Source organism: Hydra vulgaris, chromosome 02, assembly GCF_038396675.1.
Source record: "Hydra vulgaris chromosome 02, alternate assembly HydraT2T_AEP".
NCBI lineage: Eukaryota > Metazoa > Cnidaria > Hydrozoa > Anthoathecata > Hydridae > Hydra > Hydra vulgaris.
This window is the reverse complement of record NC_088921.1, coordinates 58,198,734-58,221,878: the sequence shown is the minus strand read 5'-3', so window position 1 is coordinate 58,221,878 and position 23,145 is coordinate 58,198,734. Positions and strand designations below refer to the sequence as shown.

The following is a 23,145-nucleotide window of genomic DNA, read 5'->3' as shown; positions in this document are numbered from 1 at the left end:
ATATACAATGCATTTATGCCGTATTTTATAGAAGTATATATCCGTATAAGACATAATGGAAATCTATACATTCTATATATAATAGAAAATGAAATGAATAGTAAGCGCTATTTTGTTTTAAATTATTTCAACATTTTTACACTTAACATATTTTGATATTTTACTACCACAAAATATGTTAAGTTGCATAATGTCAGTCTGCTGTACATATGTACAGTAGATTGACGTACAACGTTAAAATTCTAAATTATTTCAAAATGTAACTATTTTTGTGTTATTATTTTTTAAAAGACCACACAACAATTATAGCAATTATTACAACTAGCTCCAAATGTTCTGCAGTCTTTTTATAAACTTTTACACAAAAATCATCTATTTAAATCATGCATCCACATATAACAAAAAGACCACAACATTTGGAGCAATTATTTTACTAGCTCAAGATGTTTTGCGGACTGAAGATGAATATCGGGACAAATCTGAAATCACTATTTGGTGTGATAATTACTCCGCTCAAAACAAAAATTGGAGTTTAGTGATGTTTCTGATAGCAATGAAATCTCAGCCATCAAAATCAAATTAGATATTTGGAAAGTGGTCATACATGTATGAGTTGTGACTTATTTCATCATTTAAAAGAGAAGCAACTGAAGATGTCACGTGTATGATTTCGATGGTTTTATTCAAAGAGTGGAAGCAGCAAAACGAAATACAAAAGTTAAAATTTTGCAGGTAAGTTTGATTTTAGTTCTATAAAATTTATAAAAATTGAAGCTATAACTAAGGGAGCTTTTATTCTTTTAAGGCCAAAAACATTTTTGTGCTAAAGGAAAAAATCAATCAATATATGTCTCCTCGTCCATATATGGAAAACATCGCCGAAATTGAGTTCAAACGTGGTTCTTGTAACAGATGCAACTAATATAACTGTTTTGTAGTATTAGTCAGTCGCGTAGGAAGGTCGAAAACGTTGGAGGGGGATTGGAGGGCGGGAACAGAAATTAAAGCGGTCTAGGGCAGCAAAAAATAGAACTTGAATGAAAAAACAATAAAATTTTAAGAAACTTGGGGGGGAGGGGGGATAGTAGCGATTGCCTCCTCCAAACAACGCCTCCCCTCCCCCCATCTATATTACTTTATTTTAATAAATTTGAAATTTTTGATCTTAAGGCGTTTTGAAAAACGGCTGTGGAATTGCAAATAAAATTACATTGTGTTTGCTAAGAATTTTGTATTTTTTATCTAGATTTACAAATAGTTTTTCATTGCCTGCAGGACAATGATTTTTTGGTTTAATGTGTCTAAAAAATATATTACTTTAAATTCATAGTTTATGTTTCGAAATTCCTCAATGTATATTAATACATTAAGGAATTTCAAATTTTTTTCAGGTTTTTAATGTTTAAAGTTAATAACGTAAATGATGGTTGCATTTAGCTAATATAACAAGATACTTCCTCAACATTAACGTAAAAGTCTCAATTTCATTTATTAAAAATCTTCTTTTATTAAAGCAAATAGAATTTTTTACTTGTTTAAGTCTTTCTTGGTATATACGGTTCTTAGTTTAATAATTTTATCGCACCTTGCAGTCACGTTCTCTTCATTTTCCCTCCTTTTTTTGCACCTTACAGTCACGTTCCTTCATTTCCCTTGCTTTTCCACTATGAATATAAATTGCGGTATTGGTGTAATGGTAGAGCGCTCGCTTCATAAGCGAGAAGTTCCGAGTTCGATCCGCGCTAAACTTGTTTCCCGTGCAGCATCCTTGTTCGTCAAGGTTCGTGTTTCGGAGTTAAAGAGTTGAGAGAGAGTTATAACCACAATTAAGTAGCTTCCTCATCTGTTGTGGCCTTCTGGGCCTTGAGGAGGTGAATTAACAAAAAAATAATAATAATAATTTTTTCCTTATTATCGTTGTCTCTCGAGAATAATCTTTATTAATAGGGATGTTTAGTCCCTTTAGACAATGAGCTTGTTTTGAAATTTTAAATTCACATTAATTTCATATGTACCAAAGTTTCTAAAAATATTAGAATTTTGTATAAAACTAGAGATTATTTAAATAAGAAGAGTTTGTCCCAACTTTATTGCTCGCTTGTTCCAACTTTATTACTCGTTTATCCATAACTGTTTAAAGTTATGTAAATATTGCCTGGGGAAGCACTGATAAAAATAGATCGAAACGCCTTTGTAACCGTCGGAAGGACGCAATCTGTACTATTAATCGTCTTACTCATTAAAAGCTTTTATTTAACAAAATGAGGTTACTTAATATATATAACATAATTAATAGATATGCCGAACCAAGTTTAAACAGTTTTGCATTAAATACCGTGCACTTTATCTTTCGAATAAAGTTATATTGCAAGTTTTTGATTTGCCTTCTTCGTTCCCTGTTTTAAAACTAAACTCAAAAGTTTTACTTTTTCCATGGACAACGTATTTAAGTACTACTAATCGTAAAATTTTAAAATTGTCAACTCTCTGTTATTAATGATAATTGTTAAGTTAATTTGCCTTGATTATTGTATTAGTTTATATACTTGAAAAATTTTGTTTTCTTTCGTTATTGTAAGAAGTTTATTAGTTTATTTCATCTTATTATTGTAGGAAGTTTACTACTGCATTTTAAAAAATGTCTTATTTAAGGTTCTGATGACAAAATCTTTGTGATCTTCTTTCAGTTACCTTGTTTATATTGTTTATCATTGTAAATTTGTAAAATGTAATTGTTATCATTTTATTATAATTAATATTATTATTATTATTATTATTATTGTTATTATTATTATTATTATTATCATTATTACTATTATTATTAATCACTATATAATTGTACAACGACAAACTAATGTAAACAAAAATTTAAAGAAAAAAAAAAGCATTTGATTAGTACCAAAGTATTACGCGTGTAAATGTATAAAGGTTTCATTAATTACATTTTAAACAATCACTTCAGTCAAATTTGCCAGATATAGCGCATCTGTCAATATCTGCCAATGCACAATATAGCCGGTATCTGCCATTGCCCAATACTGCCAATATCTGCCATTGCCCCATATTTGCCAAGATGTTGTTTATAACATAGATAAAAACTGTATTTTAAATATCATAATTTCCCTATCAAACTATATACAAACTTTTGAGGAACCAGGATGTGTCTCAGTTTCAACAAAAGATGGTAAGCGTTTTTGAACATGGAACCTCTTTTATACTAAACTTTGTTTTTACTAAACATATTTATTTATTTATTTTTTCATTATGGTATAATCTCTCGATAATATTTTTATTTTAAAAAAATAAAAAAAGATATTAATGCATAAAAAATGAGATTTAGCTGAGCATAAAATAAAGTTCAAATTAGATTTTAAGGTGAGCTTAAATTATTAATTTATTTAAAAAATTCTTTCAAAGATTGTGTAATTTAAACTTTATTTTAAGGTTTTCTAAAGATTATGTAATTTAAGTTCTACTTAAACTAAATAATCTTTAGAAAATCTTTAAAATTTTACAACGTTGACACCACGTTGTATTTTAGTTTGGCAAATTGTACGTATTTATTCAATTTTGTATTTTTTGATAGTAAAACGATCCATTTTATGTTGGGTCAACATTGCATTTGATGTTTACCAAAATTTAATTTTGTTAATATATTTTTTGGATCCAAAATTTGATCCAAAAAATATATTAAAAATATATTTTTTGGAACAACATTGACCCAGCAAAAATTATACAGCGGAATTTTAGTCGACCTATATAGGTATTTTGAGCAAACCACTGTAGTTTTGCTCATCGGTTACTTAGTGGACCATTAGTGGCAGCCGCCAAAAGTAGCTAGCCAATGACTAGCCACTATTAACGTGTCGGAAAGTTATCGGCTTGCCATTTATAGCGGCTGCCACTAATGGTTCACTAAGTAACCGATGAGCAAAACTCTAATGAACTTCTAAAAAATGTCTATATAGATTAATTGTAAAAAACAATGTTTTCTAGTTATATATTGAATCAATTTTAGGTTATATACACTAGATCAACGTTAATACATTAATTAACAACGTTAATTAATGTATTAAAAACTTAACAACGTTAATACATCGAATCAAGGTTTGGTTATATACATTTGATCAAATTTGGGTCTTGGTCGTAAAAATAATCAACTTTTGCGATGGTTTTACATAGATTGGACCAACGCAACTGTACAACTTGTTTTTTGTCGAGTCGGTATTAATCTTGTTATTGATATCATTACTAAACACAAGACATCGGATAAATATTCGATTTTTATATGAAAAAACAGCGATGGTTTACATACGTTGACCCTATGTATGTGTATTACCTAGGTATTTATCACAAATGAAATATCATACCAAATCATATTAAATAAAAAAATTTAAAGTGAAACTCTTTTCTTTTGTAATTGAAACTAACCCATCGTAAATTTTAACACAATTTTCGAATTACATTTATGGCATTTACTCAACTTTTCTAATGTGCGCACAATCTTTTAACAGTTAACTTGCAACTTTTTTTAAACGTTTTAAAATCTAAAACTTTTTAAAACTAATTTTAAAAAACAAATGACCGTTGAAAACAATAGATTACAGCAATGTGTCGACGCTGAAAATTAAGGTGTATATATTAATAATTAATATATTAAATAAAAAATGCCAGAGCTTCTAAACAACGGTGTACAGCATCATTAACCATCAAATTTGATGAATCATAATCTTGTCTTCTCGTCTAAAAAAAAGTCTGAATTTGACAATTCTTTAAGCAAAATTTTCACCATTCCAAAACGACACGTTCATCCTTATTTAACATAAATACAAACATATGTTTAAAGTTTGCTCCATGTATTTTACATCTCAATTTTTTTTTACATTATCAGTAGAAAAAATATTGTTTTTTTAATTTAGTTTTAAAAACGGAAAACGAGATTGACAATTAAAATTAAAGCGTGTACACGAAATAAATGTGAAAGTAGAAAAACAACTAAAAAAAAGTACTCCTCAATTTTTATTTTGAACTAAGTAATAACTTTAATACAGTAATATAAGAGGATCAAACATTTAAAAAAAATTAATTATTCCTGTAGGAATCTAATAAAATTTCGAACTTTTGCTTAAGTGGTACCCATAGGCTTGCGCACAGAATAAGAATCAAAACTATTTGATGCTTTTTTAAATGATATTTTAATATCTTTAATGTTTCTGCAAAGCTTTTTTGTTTTTTCATTTTTCTTTTAATAATAGCCCAGTACTTTTCAATAACTCTCAATTCTGGGCAGTTTGGAGGATTTTCTGTTTTAGGCACAGATTTCACATTATTCTTTTTATACCATTCCATAGTTAGTTTACAATAATGAGTTGAAACTAAATCAGGCCAGAACACAGATTTGTTATTGTGTGATTTAATGAGAGGTAAAAAACGTTTTTGTAAACATTCTTTAACATATATTTGACCAGAAAGTCTTTAACATATATTTGACCAGAAAGTCTTTAACATATACTTGACCAGAAAGTCTTTAACATATATTTGACCAGAAAGTGTGGACTGAGAAATATAATATGCAGATTTTTTGCCACAACTGCAAATAGCTTGCCAAATCAAAGCTTTTTTAGTGAACTTGTCATGTTTTGTGTATTTAAATTTCTTATCTGCTTTTCCTTTATATTTGGCAATATAATAAACAGCACCAGGAATTTGTTGATGATCGTACTTGATATAAGTTTCATCGTCTTCAATAATACAGAATTTTTTAGAAATAAAATTGTCATACAACTTTCCGCCGCGGGTTCTTGCACTTATTGTTGAGTTTCAGAACGGTTGGGCACTTTTTATGCTTTGAAAGAATGAAAACCATGTTTGTTTCTAACTTTTGCAACAAAACTATGAGAAAATCCATATATTTTTGCGCGTTCCCTTAGTGAAAGGCTTGGGTTATTCGTAAAACTGTTAACTAGTTTTCTAACTAGTTTTATATCTTTAAAACCTTCCTTTCTTCCACCACCAGATTTGCGTTAGTTCGATTTTTTTTGAGAAAAACGTTGAATAACACAACCAACGGTGTATGGATGTATTTGTAACAATTTTGCTATCGAATTGTAGCTACTATTAGGATTTTGTAAATATTTTTGCATAATTTTTTCTCTTACGTTTTCTTCTTTTGTCATTTTAAAAACTAATTTCAAGTTAAATCCAAAAACTAACATATTTTGTTGAAACCACTACACGTTGTAAACAAAATACAAAACAATTAAAAAGATTTTAATACAACCACAGAAAAAAAAATGACGTGCTTATTCTTTCACATTTATTTCCTGTACACGCCTTAGGTAGAACAATTGAACCTGTCATTTCGAAAAGGGCACAAGTCCATTTACAAAAACTTTTCAAAATCAACAAAAATACGATTTTTGTTAAAATAATGTCTAGGTTGTTAAAGAAATTAAACATTGAAGTAGATAAATAAGGAACGTATATAACTTATGTATTTTTTATTTTTTATAAAAAAAACATAAATCATACAGAAATTTTTATTTCAAACTTATAAACTAACTGTTAAAAGTTTTGGACTTATGTCCTTTTCGAAATGACAGGTTCAATTATGTTTCATAGATAAGGTGCTCGGTAGTTGATGCAAAATTGATTGAACTTTGTTTAACAAAAAGGTTGAATTAATAAGTTATTATTTTGTAAAGTATGTTTAATTATAGGTTTTAGAGTAAAAAGATCTTTAAAACAAATCATGGTTGGTTATTTTTACAACGAAACATAAAACAATATATTACAGATACTGAGTTATTAAAGGTTAAGTGCTTTAACATCTTTAAATGAGTTTTTTGAACGTGAAAGACCATTTTCAAAATATAATACTGGTATTGCGTGTTTCTAAAGATGGTAAAGATGTTGTAACTTACTTTTAGAGGTATTTCCCCAGACAATATTTGCATAATTTATATAGCTACGAATAGATGAGTAGTAGAGTTAAGTTAAATTTTCTTTACTTATATAGATTTACCTCTGCTATAAATTTTGCATCAAAAGTAATATACCATATTTGACATAGAATACATCATTCGTGCCCTTTTTATTAGACACCACTATACTACTATACACACCAATCGGGGGACACAGTTTGAAAGCGTGAAACTCAAATAATTCCTTGAAAGAAACGATTTCATCAAAACTAGAACTACTCCCTACCACCCACAAGTCAATGGGCGATGCGAAAATGCAAACGGGACTTTAGCACGCCTCAAACTTCAAAGTGGAAAGGACTATTACCCTGCGATCAGTCAAATAGAGAGCGGCATGTATTAAAGGAAACCAGTGAAATAGTTTCAACCCCACCTAGTTTACTTGAGAATTCGATAATGGCTGGTATCACAAGTATCGAAGCATCTGAAGTAGGCGTACTCGCCCAGTTTGATACTCAAAGCCCAGTTTAATACTCAAACCCCAGAAACACAGAGCAATACATTTTCAAGAGTAGGACAAAACGTTAAAAGACCTAAATACCTAAACAAATGCATTACTTATTAGTTCAGCATTTCTCTCATTGAAATAAATAATTCCCATAGAAAAATTCAAAGGTGGAAAAGACTGTATTTATAGAGCATTCTAAAACCGAGATATCATTTCCTGTCGTTTAAGACTTGAAGCTTCAGCGAATCATTTATATTAATTACGTTCTATCATTAATTCTATCATTGCGCTTTACTTACATTATTATTGTTATGGTAGTGACTTTATATTAAAGCATGTTTTACTTACATTATTATTGTTATGGTAGTGACTATATTAAAACATAATATTAATATTTAATATTATGTTTTATTGCGAGTTCACAACAGGTTGTATAGTGGTGGGATATAAACTGACTTCCATTTTTATTTTTTGGTCAACCAGACTCTATTTTGCTTTATGCACTATGCTCTGTTTTGCTCCTATGAATTATGCCAAATAAGAAAACAACGAACGTTATGATTTATATTTCATCATTTACCATCTAAACATCTATTACATCTAAATTTAATTAAATTTAAACTTGTTTATAAGGAGGATCTACAATTTCTTGTACACCCGGAGCTTTAGAAATTCAATATTGTCAAATTCGTCATTGTCAAAAATATATGAGAAACGAATTGTAAAACCTCTCGTAAAGAATACCGCGTGTTACAACCAACGTTGTTTAAATTCCTTTGGTGATGTATTTTTTCTAATAGCTATTATATTAAAATTTAAGTTCTGATTTTTCATCAGCGCTTTGAAAAATTTTGAAAAATTTTTTTTTTTTTCATATACTGTACTGTAGATAAACTGTTGCGATTTCCTGTTTATGACTTGGTCATGATAGGTAAGAATTATAAAAGCAGAAATTAGATTGTTATATTACAACAATATAATATAATTAGTACATTATTTTGTTATTTTTTTTAGAGAATAGATTAACGTAAAATTTTAAATATAAAGAAATAAAAAAGTATGCGAGAAATTTTGTCTTCACTAAAAGTAATTTATTTGTATGGTTATTACGCATAAAACTTCTTTAAAGCATTATAAATACATATAATCAATATATAATATTATAGTACTATATAATTAAATAAATTACGTAAACAAAGATTACTTTAAATATTTTAAGTTTGCGTAAATTACATTAGAAACGTTCATATTTTAATAATACAAAGAAGTGTTGGCTCATCAATTAAAAAGCGCTGAAATGGTATAAATAAATTTAAAAATTATCTTTTATAAAAATTATTTCCAGATTGCGAACAAAAATAATAAAACAAACTCAATTTCTTCAAAATTAATGAAACATGGGGGAGGAATGGTATCAGGATATTTCTGGTATACTGGTATTTGCAACTCAAAGCCCAAAAATTACCTTTTGACTTTAAAAAAAAAAAGAATTTATTTAAAAATTTGTATTTTTCATCATTTTTGTTATGCATTTTGGTGAAATTTTTCCGCTTTATTGATAGACATTGGTAGTTGCTTATATTCATCCATAAAACGGCACTGTTGCTACCATACAAACTCCAATTTTTTTAGTTGTATTGTTTTGAGATGACGTTATTTATTTGGTTTAATTTTAAAATCGTTAAGTGTTACGTTAAAAGCGACACGATCGGCACGATTAAAGCAACAAGTGTCACGATTATTATTTATTAATTGTTGATAAGAATGTGAAAAAAAAAAATCTTCTTTGACCAATGACAAAATCCATCTGCTTCTTATGAAGTTATTTAGAGCTAATAGAATTATAGAGAACAAATTCCCGATTCCTTTTGCAATTTCTATATTATTTGCGCAAAAAATACTATTTGAATTGCTTACACGTTTCCTCAATGGGTGTAAATCTTATAGCGAGGACTTATTATCGGCAATGTTTTTTAAGGATCACATAAAGCCCATGACATTTAACGACTTTATTGCCAATTCTTTTTATTATGCTTCTCTGTAATTTCATATTCAAGCCAACGGTTAAATAATTTATGCATGCTCGCGAACGTTAAAAGTTATGAAAGAACTTCATGGGAAAATCGGTAGCACGTTCGTAAATAATTCGACTTTTTTTCCTTGAAGTAAAGTTCACCTATTTTTATACATTTAATCTTTGGTTGATTTGATCATTAATAAGTTTTGAAAGCGATTAAATATAACTTTTAAAAGAATATGATAAGTTGAATCCGAGTTTGAACAAGCATCAAATATGCTTGAAGGCTAAAAGTAAGAATATTCTTTCTATTCGTTTGAAATTGATAAAATTGCAACTTATAAATAAAAAGTTTATTTTGTTGTTGTTTTTGTTTTACGTTTCCGTGGGAGTGAACGTGGTGTTAAAAAATCTTTTTAAATCAATGGTCAAGATACAAACCATTTTTCTTATCTTTTTCTTTTATGTAATATAACTTGTTTTATTTATTTATTTATTTTATGGTTTATTTCAAAACCTTCATCAAGGTCAGATTTTTTTTTCACTTTTAAAAATTGGTTGTTTAAGCGTTTTATTGATCATTTGAACTATCGTTTATTTATATCCATTTGCGTTCTTCAGCGATAATCTTTTCAAATAAAAGGTTTCGTTTAAAGATGTTTTTTATCTTTATCTTGTTTTCAAAGATGTTTGTTGTTTTAATATAAAATCTCAATTTCAAACTTTGTATAGAAAATGATGTTATATTAATTATCAGATTGATTCTGTCGATTTCTATAAAAGACTTGATATTTTTGAAATTTTAATTTGATGTAAAAAATTAAAAAAAAAAAAAAAAAAAAAGTTTGCCTCGTAAGTTTTTATCTTAAATGACAATGGCTTTATGGCAAAAGTATGAGAAATCATCTATCGACTGGTTTTTGTAATCAAGCCGTATTTTGCTCTTTTTTTTCCTTTTCTTTTTTTTTTTTTTTTTTTTGTTTTTTTATCATCTTTGTTGTTTGTATTGTTGTTATGTTGTTTTATTTTTATCGTTGTTTTTTTTATTGCTTGTAATCATTTGAAATCGAAAAACCAAATATTTGAATTATTAATGCAACTGGGCATTAAAGAGAGAGAGAGAAAAAACATACTACTCATAACTTAAGCGACATTCATATAAGGTTATAAGAAAATATACTGTTTAAAAAAAAAAAAAATAAAGTTATTTTTCTGGTGTTGATTTAATAAACGAATCTAAACAAAACGTCTAAACAATTTATTAATAACCCAGAGGTTGGATTTTTATGAGTTGATGTTCATCCCGCCTCTTTAACAACGATTAATAAAAACATCTTTGTTTATTTCACCTGAGCTTGATCTTCCAAAATTTACTAAGACTTAATAATATTATGAACTGTCTCAATCTAGGATATCAAAACTATTTCTCTAGATATAGGCTACTCTAGATAGAGGCTACTCTAGATAGAGGCTACTTAATAAACATTTTAAAGATAGTATAAAAACATTTTTATTTTCTCTACATGCTACTATAACATAATATACTATATAGTGTCAGAGTCAACATTAAAACCTGCGTTATTAGGGGTCCGGTTATGCTTCGAATGGTTTTCTTTTTAAGGATTTTTTACAACCTTTAAAAATTGTTTAAATGTTGTTAATAAAATCGTTATTTACTCCATAGGGCGTTTTAAGCTTTTTCGGCTATAAAAGCTTAGTACTTGGAGACCGTAAAATTTTAAAAGCAGAATATAAATTTCAAGTTGGGTCAGAGGTAATAACAAAGCACAAGTAATAAAAAAAGCACAAAGTGTAGGGGTTTGAGTACACGTGGTGTTGTGGTTAGAGTTCTTAGTTCAAAGACGGTTCTGGCCATATATGCAACATAAGTTAGGAAAGAGGCGTAAACTTCCTAGTTAAATGCTATTACGCGTTGCTCTTTGATTAGACCGTAATGACTTTGAGCACCTAAATAACTAAAAAAATAAATAAATAACGAAGCACAGGTAATTATGCATCTATAACTTTTAAGGATTTTTTTAAAAGCAGTTATTCAGTTATGAGCTTTATTCATTTTTGAGATCTACACTAACATGTTTTCAGTTCAATTTTTGTTATTCGTTATGTTGTTGTTTTAAATTTATATGTTGTTGTTTGTATGTTTCTCTGTTATATTTTATATATATATATATATATATATATATATATATATATATATATGTGTGTGTGTGTGTGTGTGTGTGTGTGTGTGTGTGTGTGTGTGTGTGTGTGTGTGTGTGTGTGTGTGTGTGTGTGTGTATAAATTTGACTTTTGTATAAAATTGACAAAATATTTGTTTTGGAAACAAAGCAAAATGCTTGTTTGTAAAATTTACAAATCTTTGACGAATTCAACAAAAAATTTGAATAAAATTGGCAAAATCAAAAAAGTATTTGAATAATTGAAATAATTAATATAATTAGTATAACTTATTTAATGAGTTAAAGTTATAATTATTAAATTTATTATACATCACTAGGTTTGAAGTAAATTTTCTTTGTTTAAAATATCACGCTTACTATTCGTTTCAATTCTTAGAAATCATTTGAATTTTGAAAAGTTCTTTTATAGGATACGTCAATTAAACTTTTTACATTTTAAAGTCCTTTTTTACGCAATTTTTAATGGACAACTACCCTTTGAATTTTTCAAAATTTTAATTTTTTTTTTAATAAATATAAATAAAAGTTTTATTCAGACTTTTAATCTGCAAAAATAATAAATTTTTACATCAACTTTTTACTTTGAACCTAAATAAAGAATATGTTCATAGCTATGCCCATAGCAACGGAGTGATAATTTTTGTGTCCTTTTTCAGAATTACTGTTTTAACAACCGATTTAGATTTATATCCTATTCGCTACTTAATATTCTGCTTCATACTATATGCAAACGTAGCCAATTTATGTTGGTTCTGACGGTTTTACCAAAATGTCTAATCTAATTTATACAACAACATAAAAATTATTATGAAAAAATCTACTAATCTGGGTGTTATTGAAACCACAAAAGTTATACAAATGGTTATACCAGTTTTTTTGGTATTTTAGGCTGCTTTTTTCGGTTACCATAGCAACGAGTTACCATTTTAATATTTTTGGTGTTTTGAAGGTCTTCATAGTGTTTACTATTTGACTTAAGTGAAAGTTAGTTCATATATGTTATTTTTAAATTTGAGGATAGTTAGTTCGCTTACAATTAGTCGTTATTTTTAAATTTGAGGTAAAATTGAGTCGTTATTTTTAAATTTGAGAATAGTTAGTTCGCTTACAATTACCGTTAGTCCGCTTACAATTGTTAAAACCTTTGGTAAGAGTTGTAGTTTTACCAAAAATAATTGACCCATTGGGCACATGACGTAAAAAGACGTCTTTTAAACTTTTTTTGAACGTTTTTGACTTCTTTCGAACGTCTTATGAACGTCTTTTAAACGTTCATAAGACGTTCGTCTTAACGTCTTGGACGTCTTTTAAACGTTCAAAAGACGTCTGTTTTAGGTTCCGTACCCACTGGAGACTAGGAACTACTAATTGAAACATTGCTCCTACTTGTTAAAATAGGTTTGCAATTCATTATGTGTTTTATGTTTTAAGCGGTCACAGTATCATTAATTTACAAAGCTTATTTTGGTCACAGTATCATTAATTTATAGCTTTTAAGTTAGTTACAAAATATAGCTTTTAAATTAATAAAGTCTTTTTTTTAGTGGTTTTATATGCAAGCTATGATTAAACATTTATTACTAAAAGTCATTGTTTTAAGTGAGAATTTAAGAAAGGCACTGTAGGTGTCCTTTGTTATAGGTGTCCTTCATTACTTATATCTTCAAAATAAAAAGGAGGAGACTTAAAAATGTTTTGAGTTACCTCCTTTTTATTTTCTAGATATAAGTAATGAATAATAGAAAGTTAAAAAAGATCAAAAGGGAGAGGGAAGGTTTAAGAACAATTAATAACATTATGTTTTATTAAGTAGACATCTTTGCGTAATATTTTATATAAAACATAAAGTAAATATAATATTTAAAAAATATATGTTATAATTATTATTTGAATTTAAACTTTTAGTATTTTGTTTTAGGTATTTTAAATAGCCAAATTTTTTCCATTTTGGGGATAAAATAATATTTGACAAGTAGTACATTACTTATTGATCATGTGCTGATATGTGTGTTAAATAACATACGTTGATTGATGGTGATAAGTTTGTATCACTGTAGCATATAAAAACTCCCATTTTAGTCATTAATTTTAAGCAAAGTTTAGTTTAAAATTTTAAACAAGATTAAAAACTTAAATAAAGTTAATTTATACTTTAGCTGATAAAGATCAATAAAAGTACAGACCCGCAAAAGAAACGTTTGTAAAAATTTTCATCTTCTTTAGTATTTTTGAGTGCCGAAAACGTATTTTTTTTATTTTTATTATATGTTGACACTCAGAAACTGTCAGCAAAAAAGTTGTCAGCAAAAACTTTTTGTTGCTTTATAAAAAATAAAAATAGCTCCCATCAAATTTGCGTGAATTTTTAAAAACAGCACCCGTGGTGTTGCGGTTAGAGTTCTGACTTTTGAACTGCAGGTCAGTGATTTAAAGCCGGCTCTGGCTATGTATGTATTGTTGGTAAGGAAGGAGAAGTGAACGTCTAAGTTAAATGCTATTCCACTGTGCTCTGTGAAAAGACTGTTAAGACTTCTTGGAGCACTTAAAAACTAATAAAAATCAAACAAACAAAAAATAAAAATACGTTAGTTTCTTTTCTAACAGTAAGATCTGACATAATAAAATTTGGAGCGTTTAGTTTTCTGAAATTTTTCGGCAAAATGCTATTGAGGATTTTTTTTATTTGTTTGGAGTATTGTTGAAATTTATCTGTATTAATACATTTTAAAGATAAACCATACATTTGAGTTACTTTTCTTTTCAACAATTGGTTTGAGATGATGCAGAAAAGTAATGTTTTGGTAATTTCTCTGGTTGCTGGTTGTGGCTAATAAAAAAAATAAGCAGATACTGGCTAATAACGGCCATTATTGACATTATGTGACAATATACTAAATAGAACAAAAGCGTTATATGTAAAATTGTTACATTTTTCAAAAAATACTACATTGAAGTGTTGGTTGTCTAACATCAATTGATGTATTGCATCAATTATGAAGTCTTTTTTTTCCAAGTAACGTAATCAAAATCAATAATAACATTCAACTGATAAAATGTATACCTCCATTTCAAACTTACAAAAATACTAATATATGGACTTTTAAAAACATTTTGATGAATACCTTACGACTAATATATTTGTTGAAAACTTTAAGATTACTTGTTTAATAACTAAAGATTAATATTTTAAAATTAATACTTTTATTTACTACTATAAGAATAACTATTTATGAAGAAATCTTTAAGAGTAAGAATATCTTAAGAACAAGGATAACTTAAGACTACTTTTTTTATTTTCATACTAATATATTAAATTCAAGCCTTGATTGTACCAAACTTAACCAAACAAGTTATTGAATGTGTGACAGTCACATAACTCACATATGTACATACACTATGTAATCATTTTTATGAACCGCAAGTTTTCATGAATAAAGGTCATATTTAATATCATATCATATTTAATAGAATAAGTCGAAGAGATGATTGTCTAGAGTTAACAACAGACCTGTCATGGAGAACTCTCTCTATTACAACACTGGCAGTGGTTATAGCCAGATACTCAAGAGCCAATTCTGCTATGTGTAGGTCTTGCAGTTGTCTTTCAGAAGATAAGATGGTTGTCCTTTTTATCTTTACTAAGTATATTAAAATAAATTTCTGTACTGAAGGAGAACAATTAATGTGATCTAATTACAATTAATCAGATCCAAGCTTTGTTATGGAATTACAAAGCTCGGATCTGATTAATTAAGTGGTTCTCTGATTTTTGCTGATGGTTTATTGTCACCATCACTGATAATATAACTGTGTTTGCATAAGCGATTAAGTCGATATATATTTCATCTTTGCTAAAGAAAAAATGCATTACGCTGAGATCAAGTTGACAGGCTAGTTTAGCTGATTGAGATATTAGTATGAGCTCGTCAAGTTTTAAACAGCGAGCTCGTTTGAGTTGTTTCATTGCAACAAGATCGTTTGAACAAGTCTGCAACAAACAACCTAAATTTACGCTCAATCAGAGGTAAAATGTCCAGTGTGTGGTTGCTTATACTTATACTTATATTATACTTAACTTGGATTAAAGATTCATACAACTTCAGAAATGAATAGAAAGCCTTCAACAGGTTAGTTTTGTCGACATCAAATGTTAAAGTGTCCACATTTGATGACCATCTTTAAACTTAGCCGGTAAGTTACTCTGAAACAATACAATAGGAAATTTGAATATAATGTTTAAATAACATCTTGTATTTTTTTCTAAATATTTTATGTTATATTTTTATCCTATAAAATTTTAAAAAGTTAGAAAAAATATTAATTAACTTCTTGAAATATTAAAACATTTTCTTAAATATTAGAATTGAATGATCACCATAAAAATAATTAAATATAATGCAATTAAAATATCATCTGAACATTTTTTATTGTTATAATAGTCTTTAAATTAACATTTTAACTATTAAATGGTATTAAAAGCAATAACATGTAATGGTTTAAGTTATTACCAAACTTGGAAATAAGCTAAGTTACTAATAGTTTTTCATTTTTAATTTATTTATTTGAATTTTTATGCTATATTTTTCTATACAAAGTTATATCCGAAGATATTGTTGGCTTAGCATTGGAACAGCTACAGATAGTCATTAAGACTAGTCCAAAGTAGCGTCCGTTATTGACCAACATTTTTGCGTGCAGAAGTATTTACTACTCAAGTGCTGAGTTGGCGGTGGCAGGATTTGAACTTGTATCGTACAACAGTCTGGGTTTAAATTTTTCGTTTGACGCTTCTACCAACTGAGCTATCCAACCACATAAGCTTCTTGGAATAATAAGCTATATGTTTAATAAGGAACTAATCATTTAAATCATTCAAGTCTTGCACCTCTGTCAATTTGTTTAAGTCACACAAATTTTGTTCAGCTAAGGCTTCAGATACTAAATTTAAATCTGTTTTTCTGATGCAAATCCAACGTTGATCCAATGTCATGTGTTTATCAAAGATAATGATGAAAAGTTTAATACCAACGCAGCTAAAAACAGCTTCTGCAGTTACATTGGTCCAAATTATGTAAAAACATCACTAAAGTTAATTGTTTTTAAGATCTAAACCCAACGTTGATTCTGTGTATATAATCCAACATTGTTTTAATTTATATGGATTAACGTTGATCTAATGTATACAACTCAACGTTATGAGTGCATAGCTATATATATAGCTTAAACAAAATCTTTCGTGCATAATGATTTCAAATCACAAGCAAAACAAATACAATTAATGTCTATTAAATTCATAGATTTTGGCATTTATTGAGAGCCGGAACAACGTCTGCGTCACTTTCAATGTGTCTGACATTCTAGTTATTATTTTTTTTTTTTTCAATTTTTTAAAATAAAACTAAATGAAATAAAATAAAGTAAACATTTTTTTAAAACTAAAATGCTCAGAACTTTTTTCGCTTTTACGTACAACTAAAAAGTACAAAAATTAATTTTTGTAGTTTGTTGGCTTTAGAGTTTCCAGTTTGCTTTATGCAGTGGTAGTGACAAAATCAAATTAAAAAACATTTTTTTATTATTATAAACAAGTTGAAAATATACTTGAAAAAAAGGCTTTCTGCTTACGAGTCTGAAAAAGTTTGGTTTTTCTAACTAGTTTTCCAATCATGACAGTTTCTATCGTTTTTGCTGCTGCCAAAATCTTGTGTACTATTTATTCTTCAGACTTAGATACACAAATCCTAATATATATGTCAGCATTAGGATGTTTAAAAGAAATACTTACGAATATATTAGAATAAGTTTTTCCGATGAATGTTGACATTGCATATCAGATTTTTCTAACCCTTCTCATTGCCGATTATTATAGTACAGAGAAAGCATTTTCAAAAACAACAAGAGTTAAAAATGATCTCCATTACTCAAATGGTCGTTTAAATGCTCTTTTTTAAAATAACAATTGAAACAATTCTGTTGTAAAAATAAATTTTAAAGATGTTGTAGTTAACATGTCTATGCGAAAGCAAGTAAATTTTTTTTGTGAATAAAAAAGTAAATTCTTTTTTTTTTACTGCATTCATTTTTAAATGTATCTTTTTAGGAGCGAAGCCCTCCAATAATTTTTGATTATACACAGCTTTTTCATATTTTTAGTAGTTATTAGCTTAATAATGGTTATTTATAATAATACCAAAATAGGTCAATTGTTATCTGTAAGAAAAGTTTTGTAGTGGTATTGTAACTTATTCTCTTCTAGTTAATTGTTATATGAAGGCCACACAATTGACCTATTTTGGTATTGCAGTTTACCACGAATTTTTTTTTTTAATTTGGTAATATTAGTAATAAAAGAAATACACATAATTTGTTTTAAGAAAAAATAGAGCTTTTACGCTGTTTAACTGATAACCATTATTAAGCTAATAACACACCAAGAAGACAAGTTTAAAAGAAAATTCTCGGCAACAATATTAACTAAAATACTTAAACCTTTTTTGTTATTGTTATTTTCCATCCGTTTTTAATTTATAATAGCATTAAACAAGTTCCGGATGTGTTTCCTATCTGCAGTAAAAGTAAATTTCAAACGGTTACCACACCTATCATAATGATGGCAGATGTTCCTTTTTAGCATTACATGGTGCGTCTACCCATTTAGAACTTTTTTTTTAGAACTCATTTTCCTTTAAATTATTTTGAGTCACTAGAATCTTTGTGTTCTACTAAAATATTAAAAATGATTACTTCTTTAAAAATATCTTCTTTGTAATAATTGATCTGATTATTTTTGCAACTCTTTTTTTATTCTTTAATACAGTTTTCCTTGAATTTGTTTTCAACTTTCGAAGTAAGAGAGTTTTTCGTAGAGCCAATTAAATATTTTCTTAATTTTGGTTCTTTTTTGACACTAAGATTTCATTACAAAAATATTTTTATACTATCTTGATTTACTATGAGCAATCTATTTATAAAATATCAAGGTAGCGCGGGTGTTCGTTCGCGCACTAGTATTTATGTGGGTGTGTAAGTGTGGGTGTGTAAGTAGACAGCTTGAGCAGCGTTGTCTTACACGAAATATAAATTGGTTAAAATAAAATAGCTCGCTGAATATGTTTTAATTGCTATATTTTCCTATACTTTTCCGTTTGTTTGTTGTAGATTAAACTTATATTACTTTTTTTTGAATAGATATGTATTCAACCTCGGCTGCTTCAAGCGCTTTACAAGATGAAAATCAAAATAACACAGGTATCATTTGTTTCAGCTTGAACAAATTTGAGTTGGAAACTTAACCTATTAGGATCTGCAGATGATTAATATTGCAAACGATTCACATCTTTATAACTTAAATTTTTTTCAAGGTTTTCGTTTTGATTATTAAATAAAAACTAATGTCCATAAAATGACAACCTACAACCAAGTTTGAAAAAATATTTTTTTTAATCAGGGCATTTTAAAACTAATAAAAGTGTTTGCAATTAAACCATAACTATTTCCTCTTATTAGTGCAATAAAAAATTATATCAAGCTAATTTAAGAAAAAAATTAAAATGACAAAATTTTTTAAATCAACAATTACTGGTCTGTCTTTAAGAATACTAACCAAGAAAACTTGGTTCTTACTCGTGCAAGAATCATAAGACAAAGGTTACTTAAAAATGACGACGAGTGTTTGCAGCAGTTTATGTTTGTCACTTTTATATGGCATTATAAATTAAGCAAATTCTATTTAAAAAATGCTTCTAAATTAAAAGCCTGAGACAACTTTTTTTGCCATTTTATTGCTTTGAAGAGTATATTGAAATAAATACGAACATTTTCCTGAAACTTAAAACATTTACATAAATTTTTGAGAACTTACGTGTAACTTAAATACCGTATCAACTTAACTACTGTTACTATGGTATCAACTTAACTACTGTTAAAATATTGCTAATTGTAATTTCTGTTATAATTAGAAGTTTTTAACTAATTATAATTTTTAAATTATTTGATAATATAGATTAGAAAATAAATCTATACAAATTTGTATTGCTGACATAACGTAATATAAATTTTAAAAGATATCACTTGTGTTTGGTTAGAATCACTTGTTGTCTTATTTTGAACTTAATCTTACTAAATGAACATGCATAGTTGTTTTGTGATAACTAAATAACCTTACTAAGTTAACTTTGCCTTACTAGAATGAATTATTAAAGTTTTGATCGTAGGTCAGTGAGACTCTTTTTTATGCAGAAAGTATTTTATCGCGTTTCATTATCAGAATCGTTACATTTATTACAAAGATATTATAAATGTAAACAGGTAAATAGCAATACCTATGTCAACCGCGTGAATACAAACATTGTCGAAGCCAATATATGCAACGTGTTTAGAGAAAAAAACAAAAAAACATTTGCATCAGCCTCTTCTTGAACTGTTTGTAATGACATTACTTCCTTATATTTATAAGATAAAAGCATAAAACAACCCACAGCGTGGAACTACTCAGTACCTCTGGTGATTATTGAAGGGGCAATACACAATTATACATGTTTAGAAAAACGTATAACAAAAGAATAGTTCAATAAATAATCTAACCGTTAAACCTTAAATGCCAATTTATAAAATTGTGAAACAAGTTTACAAAGATAATGATTAAAAGATAAAGATTTGTTGTGATGCAAATCTTTCAGAATGTGACCAACTGTTTAGTAGAAATAAAATTCTGATTAATTTCTTTGAACATGTTCAAATAATTTTGTTGATTTGGGCTGGTATTGGTCTGTTACAAATTATATTTTGGAATCTTTAAAAATTAAATTAAAAAAATAATCCTTAAACAATTTCAAACGTATGAAGGTTAATGTTGACAAGCTGTCGCTTTCGCCATGCCACGAAAAATATGTGTATCATTAAGAGAAACTTGTTTCCTTGGTTTCTCAATTGGCTGTCTGATTGATAAGCTGATTAATTGGTTTTAGGATAGATCAGCTCCAAGTTTTAAATCTTTAAAAGTACTTCGATGCCCTTCCCATTATTAATTGTGTTGTTATTTAAGAAAAAACAGTCGTATTTTGTAACCACAACAGACCCGTTGAATACTGTAACAACAGCATCTTGCAAAATCCTTTTATTTGTTTCCCAAAAAAATTTGACTAGTTCGAATCTACAACCTCTAAAATGTTAAATAGGCACTCCCTCAGCTATTTGAGAAGCTTTGATTGCATCTTTTGTAAAAACAAAAGGATTTCCTTGGAGGCTTGTGTATTTGAGGTTATAAAGAGCGATGATAGCATCTAGAGCTCTGCTAAAAATACTTTTGCAAAAGAATTATTGAAACCTTTTTCAGCTTGTTGTTGTTTTTTTTGGTGGAAATATAATTCATTTTTAATTCCATCGACCTGGCGTTTGTTACTAGGCATGTTTTTAACCACATCCAACTGAATACATAACTGAAGACAGGTTTTAGGTAAAATATTTTAAATCTTTATAACTAAAAGTGTATACGTTTTCAACTATGCGCAAATGGGATTTTGAAAAAAAGCTTAGAGCTTAGAAAAAAAAGGGTACTTCTAACACATTTTATATTTTATAACAATAATTTTATAATTTTATAATAATTAATTTTGCTTTCAGTCCTTTTATGAGTTTTTTTCAGTTTCACATTTTTTTTTTCAATCCAAGTTATTTTTTATTTGTAATTATTTTTTTATAAATATCTACTAATAAAAATGCTTACGATGAAAACTTATTATAAAAGAAAGTAAGATAAGGTCTGTTATACAAATGCAAGTATCGCAACATAAACCAAAAATAATAAAGTTTTATCTTGAAATTAAAACAAGGTTATAAAAGCTGATAAATTGAGCACCAGATCATAATAAGTCGAAAAAAAAAAGAATGTTTATATCAAATACGTGATAATTTCGAAATGATAATAAAAGTATAAGAAACGGGGCATTATACCAAGTTTTTGTGGTGAAAGCTGATTACTTTTTAAAGGAAGAGATAAGGTTTAAACATGTAGCTTTGATACAAGTGATACAATATGCGAAAACCGTTACACGCGTTATTATTGATCCACTGATAGATTTTGAACCAAATCGCTGAGAAATGGGGCATTATAACAACTTTTCTTTTGGGAAAATGAAATATCTGTTGACTGGTAAGAATCAGTTAATATATTCAATCTCTTTTCTCAAGTTTTATTTGATTCAATTGAATCAAAAACCTTTAAGCTATTACTCTTATTTATTTCATTATCATCTTATGGAAAAGAAGGCCTAAAGACATAGAAAATAAAAAAAATCGTTTTATATTACGTTTTATATTTAAAAACATAGTTGCGTAACGTTTGGGAGGGTTCCTTGTTCCTTGTAACGTTTGAGAAGTTTTCCTTTAGATTATTTACTGCTGTTCAGTCTTAGTTGATAAAGTTTGTCAACGCATGTATTGTATTTAATACATAGACTATAGATCTTTTGATTCTTTTAATAGCCAAAAAAGGCAAAATAACATAACTAAGTATCCATTAGGTGAGAACGTGTCTTTTTTTTGAACCAAGAAAGTCTTGATTTAACTTTTTATTAATTTTAAAATTTCTAAAAATTTTCGCTTTGCTTGCTCAAACCAATTTAATTACTATATTTTATAATATCACGTCTCAGAACAATGCAATGAAGCAATGAAACATTGAGAAAGTAATGTTAAATAAGAAGTATGTTTCTCATTTTTTTAACAGGCTTGTAGGAGGCTTCATTTTTTAATAGAGCATGCAGAAATGGATCGAACTCCAAACATTTATATGTTTGTGTTTATTTCAAATAAAAATGCCTTGCAAAAAATTGCAATGATAGGAGCCAGGGGAAAAAATAAGCCTTAAATGCTTTGCCTCCTGCCCTTATTGTATGTAAGAAACCAGTATTTAGATTTTTTTACTCTTATAAACTAAATTTGTATTCATCAACAAACTTCATATTTCACACAATAATCTTTAGTATTCAAAAACAATGATTATATAAAGTTTGAACCTCCTCAAATTGAAAAGGTTTCAAAATTTATAAAGCCATAATTTATGAACACTATGAGATTACTACGTGGAAATTAAAAATTATCGATAAATATAAACTTAGTTTACAATGAGAAAAAATATTTTATAAGCTGGTTTCTCTTACGAAAGGCAATGGGGCAAAGTATTTTAGGCTTATCTTGTTTCCAGGCTCCTATAATCGTATAGTTTGCAAAACATCCTGTTTGAAATAAAAACAAAACATAAATGTTTAAAGTTCCTTGCATGTCTGGAAGTTATCTGAAACAACATAAAAAGCTTCTTGCGGGCCTTTTGTAAAAACTTTTATTTAAATAACTCTATTACTTTACCAAGTGATTGTTTTATTACACTCAGTTAATACTGGTAATAAAGTATGTTTTATTTTAAACTCAAACTGTTTTTATCGAAGTTGTGTAAAACGACAATAAAAAATATCGCAAAGTTCTTGTTTTTTTTAATG

General features: G+C 27.8%; 2 protein-coding genes across 2 annotated transcripts in view; both read left to right on the top strand.

Annotated features, from left to right (window-relative positions):
* Positions 1-23,145, top strand: part of LOC100203801 (transmembrane protein 115) — a 78,593-nt gene that overhangs the window by 10,690 nt on the left and 44,758 nt on the right. The gene's annotated exons all lie outside the window — the stretch shown is intronic.
* Positions 9,584-23,145, top strand: part of LOC100206883 (potassium voltage-gated channel subfamily A member 2) — a 40,579-nt gene continuing 27,017 nt past the window's right edge. Inside the window, exons 1-2 of the mRNA XM_065791503.1 lie at positions 9,584-9,741; positions 18,839-18,898. Coding sequence (XP_065647575.1) covers positions 18,841-18,898 — 58 coding nt within the window. The 5' untranslated portion in view covers positions 9,584-9,741; positions 18,839-18,840. The remainder of the gene's footprint in view (positions 9,742-18,838; positions 18,899-23,145) is intronic.